This window comes from Barbus barbus (genome assembly GCF_936440315.1).
Source record: "Barbus barbus genome assembly, chromosome: 20".
In the NCBI taxonomy this organism is placed as follows: Eukaryota; Metazoa; Chordata; class Actinopteri; order Cypriniformes; family Cyprinidae; genus Barbus; species Barbus barbus.
The window spans coordinates 21,390,454-21,401,478 of record NC_136748.1 but is presented as its reverse complement, the minus strand read 5'-3'; the positions used below and the strand labels follow the sequence as shown (position 1 = coordinate 21,401,478).

The following is an 11,025-nucleotide window of genomic DNA, read 5'->3' as shown; positions in this document are numbered from 1 at the left end:
TTTCACAGGACCTTTAAAGCCCCTGGACTGCTTGATAAGATTATAGAAATAGAGGCGCTGAAAGGAAACTGAGGTTAAGCCGTTGAAATTCTCAATTTGTTATTAAAACCATTAAATTAAACATCCCTATATCACTGCTCTGGGTGTGTGTTCACGGTGTGTGTGTTCACTTTGGATGGCTTAATTGCAGAGCACAAATTCCGAGTATGGGTCACCATACTTGGCCACATGTCACTTCACTTCACTTATGAAAATTAACCATTGTTTTACTACAAATAAAACCCAAAAAAAATTTACACTAACCTTAGTGTAACCATGATATTTGCAGTGAAACTGTGGTTAAAAACATGGTTACTACAATTTTACTCAATAAAACCATGGATAATTTTCGTAAGGGATGCTACTTCTGTTAAATTTGAAGTATGTTTGTTTTTGTATCATTGCAGTAGTTATTAAAAAAACAACAACATGTGAATATTATGCTTTTACTGAATATTAACTTTGACCGTATAAACTTAAATCAGAGCTTTACAAAACACCCAAATAGTTGCATTAGAAACTCTCTGAGCAGACTGATTCACTCTCTTCTGGTCACCAGTGGAACAGTGGGAAACTTTGAGCTCTTGTTTTACAATCTATGTACAAACATACCACTCCACGATAGTAAAGCCCAGTCTGTCAAGATTGTACTTTTCAGCTAAAGTGAATAATAACTTTCTAAAGGCTTATCAAGCTTAATGTTTGAAAAAGATTTTGTGTTTCTTTATATTTTTTGGCATCACTCCTGAATTAATACTACATTTATCCTAAAGAGGGTGCCGTTGCTCAATTTATTTTTTATGTATATTTTTATGTTTATTTAAATTGCATATAAAAATAAATGTATGCAGACATTCTCATGTATTTTCTGTTGTATTTAATAATACAGATGTTTTGAACTTTGTATCAGGATGATTCCTGTCAATCTTCCCATTACAGACCTTATAATTCAACTCTATTTCTGTTCAAACTTAATCAGTTTGTATGTACTTCTATGTGTTATTGATAGACAATAATAATTTCTGCTTCTGGCCATGTGCTATGGAACGGTGTATTAGAGGCCAGATTATTAATAGCATGGATGCATTTATAGGTTTGTTTACTGAGTGACCAGACAGTCCATATTAAAAATACATAAGGGCATCTCTCTCTCTGTCACACACACACACACACACACACTCACTCACTCACTCACTGTCTGTCTGCCTGTTATTTTTCCACTGCTCCAAATGGAACATGCCAATAGTACTGTCTTGTATGCAACAACATGACAAGGTAAATTTCCTGTTGCTCACAGCACACAGACCATACAGCTGGTAAATAAATCCCACAAATAAACATAATTCAGAGATATTACATTACTGTGACAGCTCTTCACTGATTATAGCAAACTGTTTGTGTGTCTTATAATGCAAATTATCTATGAGATTTACAGACTCAAAAAAGGAACCAGGAAGCTGTCATTAAATTATCTAATATGAACAGTATATCTGACTGCGTGCTATATCAGCAACAGACAGTCACTGAAAAATCCAGAAACCATTGCCATGTTACACCAATTCATCAGATCAAGTTGGCTATGGGGAGTTTGATGCACCTTTCAAAATGAAGCTATTTTCAATTCTAATCATTTGCAGGGTAAGTCTTTAAGGTATTTGTTCTCCACAATGTAGACAAAACCTGACCCTCACACACATTTATGTGTCATTTGCAGAAGAAATAATGAACAGTTCAAGGTTGTAAAGGTAAATGATGAAATAATATTTTAAAGTTGTCAGTGGATGATTTGGTTTTCTCATACTCTGAAGACCAAATGTCCACACTCTAAAAAAAATGGTGTTATATAGCACTAAAAGTGGTTCTTTGGCTCATAATCATAGGGGAATCACTTTTGGTGCTGTATAGCACCAAATCTTGGTGCTTCAGTGGTTCTTCAGCATGACTGAGGGGCTATATAGCTACCATATACAGAACCTGTTAAGCTCCTGTATGGTTCTTCAGCGGTTCTTTGGGGTGATTAAGGTGCTATATAGCACCACTGCCGTAAAAAGAACCTGTTAAGCCCCTTTAAAGGTTCTTTACCAGCCAAAGAACCACTGTTGGTGCTGTTTAGCACCATTTTTGTTGAAGAAATACAATGCAATATGGCACCTCTTATGATTCTACATATCACCATTTGACAAAGGTTCTGTATAGCACCTATAAAGATATGGTGCTGTATAGCACCAAAAGTGGTTCCCCTATGATTACGAGCCAAGAACCACTTTTAGTGCTATATAGCACCATTTTTGTGTTTAGATAAGGCAACACTAATTACAGTCGCTCTTCCAAAGCTGAAAAACCAACAACTCAGATTTTGCAGATCTCCCAGGAAGTGAAAATTGGACTGACGTTAATAATAGAACAAGGATGTTTGTCATATATCTTTTTATTGTCACTTAAAATTAACATAGTATTGTATAAAACAAACTCACTGCAATAAAACAACAAGACAGATACATCATAAAGGGGTACAGTGTTACATTTTATATAGAGTTATTTTGCACCCTGTTAAAATGTTTACTCAAGACACAAAGCAAGCCTTTGGTCAAAAGTGGCCTTTTCTTAACATTCATTTATACATAGTATATTACATTTCTACAACATATACTCACATGAAATAATGACACTGGCATTTCATATATACAGTAATAAAAGATACAGTATTGTCAGGGACCAGCCTGTTGAAAAACTGTGGAGGAAGACTGTATTATCAGGCGCACACATACACATACGTTACAGGTCTTTTTTTGTTTTTTTGACTTTTTTCATCAGCATATTTTTATATTTCTAAATGACTAACAATTAGAGATGCAGAGCATGCTGAGGTATGTCTTTAAATGAAACGTGGGTAAAGCTAGTCAATTTAAAAACAAGGCCTCTCTCTACCACTTATGAAATTTGTTGTCAGTTTGGTATTACAAACAATAAAAGCAGATAATGCATAGGAAACTGTTGCAAAACTGTTAAAAAGTAACAAAAATAGGAAAATAATGTGCAGTTACTATTTAAGAGTGCATTAAAGTGCAATTCAAAGTCCTTGTTACCCCAGAAATAACAAAAGAAATCTTTGGATTTTGATTTTTTAAATGCTTTTCATGGTAAGTGCAGTGGAAAAAAAAGCCTATTCACAAATTATATAATTCTCTGAAGCTTTCGGTCAGAAATATTCTCATTAATGGAAATGTATGTTCAAAGGTTGGTGATATCCACGTGCAACACAGTGAGACATCTAAGAAAGTAAAGTTTACACAATTCAAGTGATCAAGATCAACAAAAAACAGCTTCTGTGTCCAGTAAACAATCTACCGAATATACTATTAGCAAACCACTTCTGCTATATATAAGCCTAAAAAATGTGGCAGTCTTTATAAGCATCTAAGAAAAATGAATATGCCCAGGTTCGTGGGGCATGTATAAAACCTTTTAGAACAAAAGAAACAAAAGAAAAATTTGGCACCATGAGAAATCCCCTGGCAAAACCGTAAGGAACAGGTAAGGAAACCATAAGAAAAGGAAGACAATCTTCTACATGTTCACCAGAATGTTAAGGCCAAGGTCAGTTAAAGACCTCTAAGAGACTGTTCAAGCCACAGAGGCTACTTTGTCACAATCAAGAGTGGGCTGTTGAGAAGTGTTGACGTTCTCTTTTGCAGGAGAATTTCCCTCCTCTGACATCCTGTTCCAGCAAGGCAGAGTGGCCAAGAACAGAAACAAACCAGATACTAAAACACAGGTGCCACTGAAGTAGAATGCCAAGTCATATGACTGAGTCCAGTCAAAGAACCAACCTGTAAAAAAAGAAAAACAGAGACACCATCAGTAAAAGTGTTTGAAAACTCCCCACAGTGAAAATCACTCCATTGGTGGAACCTACAAGGAATATATATATTTTCTTCTGTATTTTGTTCATGCAATTTTTGTCTTAATTTTTAACCATTCTTGTGTTCATTAGCTGCTTCTTACCTACAACAGGTGGCCCAAGGGTGATTCCAAACCCTCCGAAGCACATGAGAATGCCGTGAGCCTGACTGAGTCGTTCAAGGCCCACAATCTTGGTAGTGATGTAGGATGTAAGAGACCAGTTCCCTGAGAAAAATCCAACCACGGCCGACAGAACTTGCAGACCCATGTAGCTTTTAGACACAGGAATTAGAAGCAGAGTCACTCCTGTTCCTGTCAGTGTCAGGGCGTACAGGTACAAGCTGTTCACCCATCGCATGTCTGCCAGGATGCCCAGGACCAACTTACCGATGCCTGCTGTCATTGCAACGATGGAGACAAGGGGTATTAGTGCAATCCCATCCATAAACCCCTCGCTCTGGGCTACGTCCTCCATGAAGAGCACAGGTGGGAACGCCCCTAAGCTGAACAGGAATATGGCGATGCAGAAAGCCATGAAGACACGGTCCTGTAGGAGTTCTACAGTTTCGCACAGGTACCGTCCATAGGGACGCATTCCCTTCTTGATGGCTCGTGCTACTATTGAACAGGACAATATCCCACCTTTTCTTTGCCCTTCACTCTCTTGCAGCTCGGTGGGTTCCTTGAGGATCAAAAGCTTAATGGTGGCTGTGTTATCGGCTGAGCTAGGTGTGGTTTTCAGATCAGAGTCAATGATAATGGCGGTAGGTTTGGTGTAGAGTGCTTCTGGTTCCTCTGTACGCTGTAGAGCAGCTCTCTGTTTTAGGTAGTAACCAGGTAAGTTCAAAGGTCGCATTGGCCCAGCACATGCCATCAAGTTGAGCGCCAGTGCTCCAATGATAAGCAGACAGCCCTCCAATCCAAACAACTCAATGAGCTCATTCTGGAGTGTGGCATAAGTAAACCCGCCTACACTTGTGCCTGAGAAGAATGAACATAATTCAACTAAAGAACCAGGTAATCAAAAAAAAGAAAAAATCACTGGTTTTTGCTATCTGCAACATTTTTAATGTTTTCAAATGAAAGGGAAATATTTCTTTTTTTATATATATATTTGTTTCACTTAATTTTCATGAAGCCAAAAATGCTTATGATAGTTATTCAATGCAAATGAAAGTACCAATAAAATATAATAATACACATTTTATTCCATTCCACACCTGTGGTGACAATGCCCAGTGCTAGGCCACGCCTCTTGTCAAAGTACTGGCAGGTTATGGTCAGTGTGGCAGCATAGACAAGTCCACAGCCAATGCCTTAAACACAGAAACATAAATATACTCTTGAATGCAACATGAATGTAGCATTTCACATCTGTATTTACACATTTAAAATCTCTGTAACTATAAATTTAATATCAGTCTAAAAGACCTTAATATAAATATACATTATAGGTCTTGTCAGCGTTGTGACTGCCAGTGAGGATGAGATGTAGGTAATTAAAGGTATAGTTCACCCAAAAATGAAAATCTGTCATTAATTTCTCATCCTCGTGTCGTTCCAAACCAGTAAGACTTTCATTCATCTTCGGAACACAAATTACGATATTTTTGATGAAATCCAAGAGCTTTCTGACCCTTCATAGACTTTTTAGACAATTATTTTTGTTTTCTTTGCACACAAAAATATTCTCATTGCTTCGTAAAATTACTAAGTGAAATGGTAGGGATGACCCTGGTGTATGTAAAGTGACTCCACTGAACTTGATCATGCAATCGTATCTGTAGGTAGCACATTTCTGTGTGTGTTCAGAGAGTTGGTGAGTATGACCAAAGGTCAGCTCTGTAAACAGTGATGGTACCATGGTTTCAAAATTTAAACCGTCACTGAAAGTTGTATAATCATAATTAATAGCAACCCTGACACACTCTGACATTATAAAAACTTCAGCACTTCCTGCATTTACTGAAAATCCTGGACATAAACACATACCATCACTCTCTACGAATAGTATGATGTGAGAAGATAAATACAAGGCATATTCATAAGCTTTGAAAGTAAAAAAAAAAAAACGGACACAAATGTATCTGTTTCTACCAGCAAACTGCTATTCATTCAGTGACGCTTTTATTATCTTACCGACAACAATACCATAGGAGAAGATGAGGAAAGAGACGCTTGGAGCAAAAGCACTCAGCATCAGACCTCCAGCCACCATCACACCGCTGAAGACGGTTACTGGCCGAGCACCAAAATTATCCACACAAGCACTGCACACCGGACCTACAGAGAGAGAAACAGGAACCATATCTTACTGAATGCAAAATAAATAAATAAATAATCCACACCACACATTTGACAACCTAGCAAACAATAAAAAAAACCTTCGAGTTATCTTTGCCTTATGTACTTATGTAATTTTTGCTGCTTTTATTTTGAATCTTTTCATTTGATCTCAATCATTGTGTTTTAGTTTATTTACCTTGCACTATTATTTTAATTATTCACTATTTTCAGGGCTAAAGCACTAAAGCTCTAAAGCACCAATGCAAAGGCAACACAAAATGCACATTACTTGTCTTGGCAATAAACATAACCTGAAATCCTGAACAACATAAATGTAGGCTAAGTATACATACTATTCTATATAATGATGACCCTAATATTAAGATTTATTACACAATAAATTATTGGTAACGTTATAAGTCCTCTCACAGGACCAACAACCATTTTGTCCTATTAAAGGGACCCTCACTCCAACTCCAAGGTCTTAACAGATACTAAAATAGACCCTGTCATACTATAGTGGTGAGGAGAATGTTTGTCTATCTATCGTTAGAAATAACAAATGACTCAGCACTGGGTTGCTCCTAATATGGCCAAAATGGCTGGACTCTGGAGAGCATCTAGTGGGAACAGTGTGTGTGTTTGTGCCATCCAGACTAAATAATTTCACTGTCTTTATTTTGATAGCTCATTAGGGTCTGTACTGTCTGGTATGGGATATATTATATCATCTAACATCACTGCCAAATGCCCTCAAACACTTCCTATTACTTAACACCAGCCAATTGAATGTTGAACTACACTACAAAGATTTAAACCTTTCCAACCTAGGGCTCTATACTGACCAGCAATATCAGTATGGATGGACAAACATACTGTATAGCTGAACCAAAACCATCCAACCCAAAACAACCAGAACTCTATCAAGCAAAATGAAACAATAATTATATAATTATATATAATAAGTAGCCAATATGATCAGTTAAGAGGACAACTATCTGCTCTGTTGCCCTTTCACAGGGTGTCGGATCAGAAATCAATTGGAGCATGATAGACATCTCCTACTAGACAGTACTGAATAAGAAATGTGTGTGTTTGTTTCACAGGCCAGCCTAGTAACAACTCAGTAAATCTCTCTTCTTCTGAATCCGCATGACCAGGGCACACAAACACATGCTTCTCATGCTCACATACATACACACCCATGTCCCTGACAGTCCTGTCCAGTCATGACTTTGTCTGTAAACAAAACCTGACACCTCCGAAACCCAAACACTCACACAGAGCCACATGTACACACACGCATTCAGCCTGTGTGAACTTTTACTCATGAAAGGTAACTATGTTTCTGTCTTTCTACTCTTTCTCTCTCTTGTAAGTACAGTTTAGAGGATGATCTGCTGGACTTGTCAGTTTGATGACCGACATGTATACAACTGTAATGTAAACAAGCAGATCATCTCTCTGTCTGTCAGCATGTCTTATCATGAAAGAGGGCTTTAGAACACTGAGTCAGCAGCGTTCTATGGCAATAAAGAGCAGTATGTTTTAGTGTGTGTGATTTTTATGCCAGATGTAGGACACTTAGGACAAAGAAACAGGCTTGTCTTAGAATTTTTGTCCATTAAAATTAGGTAAACAACCAGAAATAGGACATTTTTACTTGAGAAAAATAATTGCATGAGATATTAATATTTTGAAGTTATTTTATCTGGCACATTATTGTGGTAACACTTTACAATAAAGTTTCCTTTGTTAACCTTAGATAACTATGTTAGTTAACACAAACTAATGATAATATTTTTTACAGCATTTATTAATCTTATTAAATATTAATTTCTACTAACATGAACAAAAAATAAATATTGTAGCAATAAAAATGTATTTTATTAAGTAACATGAACAATGGTTAATAAATGCTGTAAAAATATACTGCACATAGTTCTTTTTAAATGAGACGTTGCAAAGTGTTATCATAATTGCTTTTTTCTTGTTTATAGCATAAATCTAAAAAAAATCCAATGGATGTAAAACTTACATTACAGTTTTCTTGCAAAGTTAATTATTCGTGTTCACTTATTATGTTTATAACTGATTGCTATTTCTTTTTGTCTTGTACTATTTCAAAACGTTGAACACCCATTTGTCCGCATTATGTGATAATGTGCATTACATAACAGCATCAGAACTCTTGCTGTTTGCACAGGCTGCTTTTTATTAGGAAACTTGCACACTCTCTTTATCTCTTTTTCTCTCACACACACAAGAGAGAGAAATGATCAGTACTCACTGGTGATGAGCGCCATACCAGACACCATGGATCCGACCCAAGCCGTCATGCCTTTTCCCTCCTGGAAGGCACTGAGCCACTTGGGGTACAACACCCCGACGGACTGAGGGGATCCAAAGGACAGGAACTGGGCCATGAAAGAGGCCACCACAATCATCCATCCCCATCCACCATCTACAGCACCTTCACCCTTTACAGCACCCATTCTCTGCACTGATCTTACGCTGACTTCACTTGACAGACCTTCAGAAAGAAAGGGAGAAACATCAGTTTGATAGTGTGTAGCTCACATGTCACAGTGACAGCAGTGTGACATGCTATCATTTATGCGATATATAATCTGCAATCCCATATTTAAACTTTATACAAAAATAAATAACTTTTTAGGTTTCATTGTATACGAAAAGGTCAATATATAATAGAAACTGAACTGAAAAAAGTTAACAGGTGATTAAAAACGGTGAAAACTTAAAATGTTAACCAGTTACTAGGCTACACCTAAAATCTAGGTAAACCTGTAATAAACCTTTGTATATTATTTGTCAACGACCAGAATAAGATGTGAAAATTATAATTTAAAAAATAAAACTGTAAAACTTACGGCAGGTGGATGTGGATGTAACTCTTGCTTGGAGAGCGCGGTGCGCTGAACCGCTCGTGCCTGGTAGACCAGGCCAGACTCACGTGCTTCCCTGCTGAACACCTTCTCGCACTCAGCATCGCGCGCCACCTAGTTTTGAACGCTTCTGGAAAGAGACCACACCTCGAAGGTGGAGAGACCACTGACCGGACTGCCTTCCTATCGCCCTGTTTTATATAAATTCGCCCCTTTCATATATGACATCCCGCAGTTGTGAGAAGAACTGGTGCCATTAGAAGCGCGCGGATGCATCTTCACCTCCAGCGCGCGCAGAGCGGTGCAACGGAAGCGCGCTGAAGTTTCTTCTCAACTGCAGTTCGCCACCTAATAATTAACAGCTGTTTTATTCCATAGTAAAAAAAAAAAAATCACGTCAAAACTTTATTGTGCATATGATTATTAGAGAATATTTTGTTCCTTAAAGAGTTGCGCCTTACCAGCAGAGAGAAGTGATTATAGGAGAGGTGCGTTCAACATTACAACGCCATTTAATGTGCTGTATTTGATAAGGCACCAATGTGAAGTTGGACATTGCAGCCAGTGCACGGGCATGTACTTTTCTCTGCACGCGCTCTTCTATCCCGTGAAATAAAGAACCGGTTTGAAGCTGTTCTCACCGGCCGGACTCGCGAGTCACGGAGAGATCAACCGGCCAAGCAAAGAGTCTCTGTTACTTTTGGTTTCTTAAGGTTTTTAATAATAATAATAGCCTACATTATTGTATTTTTATTTAAAATGCTAACGTTTAAACTATGTTTTCTTGTGACAAAACAGATTTTAGTTCAAGTGAACATTGTGAATACATTAGTGAATAAATCTTTCGAATTTTGAATTAATTTCAATGTTATGTCTAATGAAATTACCAAATTAATGACTAAAAGCAATACGTTTGCAATAAGCAAAAATGAAAGCAATAAGCATAAGAAAATCTGTTTTATGCCAGAGCTGAAGATGTTGAAGAACATGTTTTAAACTCAGCAACAGAGCAAACCTCGTATAGGACTAGACTCCAGTCAGAACTAGACTTCTTCCCACCCTTTTATTTCTCTCGTCTCTGTCTGGGTGGTCGGCTGAACTTTTGTGCTGGGTAAGTGCATGAGGTTCAGACGGCTTGGGCTCTAAGCCCACCGAGATCCTGTTCCTGCCCTGTGCTTGTGCTGGTTCCCACACACACATAAAACAAAAAACGGTCTCCCCCAACCTGACTCTGTAATCCCCTCTGACATGAAAAGAGAGTGAATAAAAAGAAAGACAGAAGGAACAGAACAGTTAACAGCATTTGCCTCATATCACCTTTTTGGACAACATCTCTTATGCAGCGTGACTGCAGCCCGCAGGGATCTGGGAAACCAGTGGGATACTTCTGGAAGGAACCTACCCTTGGCTCTAGTCTAGATTACATTTGGATTAAAAAGTCTGCTTAATAAGAAAACATAGAGCTTGACATGATGGACAGAGCAAGTTCATCTACAGTACCAGTCAAGAGTTTAAACACACTCAGGCATTATTATATATAAAAATAAATAAATAAATAAAAAAACTTTGTCTCTCTTTATTTATTCATTCCCTTTAGCTTGTACTTATTCTTTAAGAAGAATCACTTTATGTAGTCCCCATTGTAAATTGCTTTGGATAAAAGCGTCTGCAAAATAACAATGTAAATATAAATTATACTTTTTTTTATTTTTTTTTTGCAATAGCAGTCATCAATGAAATAGTAAGTATGCATATTAAACAGCGAATAATGACTGTTTTATGTTTTTAATTTTTTAATATAGCCGCTGTTTGATTTGCTAACACTGCAGCACACTCTTGGCGATCTCTCAAAAGTTCACAAGTAGCCACTTCAGATGCTTTTCCAACAGTC

At 37.4% G+C, this 11,025-nt stretch overlaps 1 protein-coding gene across 1 annotated transcript; it reads right to left on the bottom strand.

Moving 5' to 3' along the window:
* Positions 1 to 2,454: 2,454 nt before the first annotated feature.
* slc16a9a (solute carrier family 16 member 9a) lies at positions 2,455 to 10,169 on the bottom strand. The gene is made up of 6 exons (XM_079442994.1): positions 9,120 to 10,169; positions 8,519 to 8,761; positions 6,082 to 6,225; positions 5,163 to 5,258; positions 4,045 to 4,923; positions 2,455 to 3,869 (listed from the first exon to the last, which is right to left on the bottom strand). Exons 2-6 carry the CDS (start codon positions 8,721 to 8,723, stop codon positions 3,664 to 3,666), a joined length of 1,530 nt encoding a protein of 509 aa, XP_079299120.1. The 5' UTR covers positions 8,724 to 8,761; positions 9,120 to 10,169; the 3' UTR covers positions 2,455 to 3,663.
* Between the last annotated feature and the right edge of the window lie 856 nt (positions 10,170 to 11,025).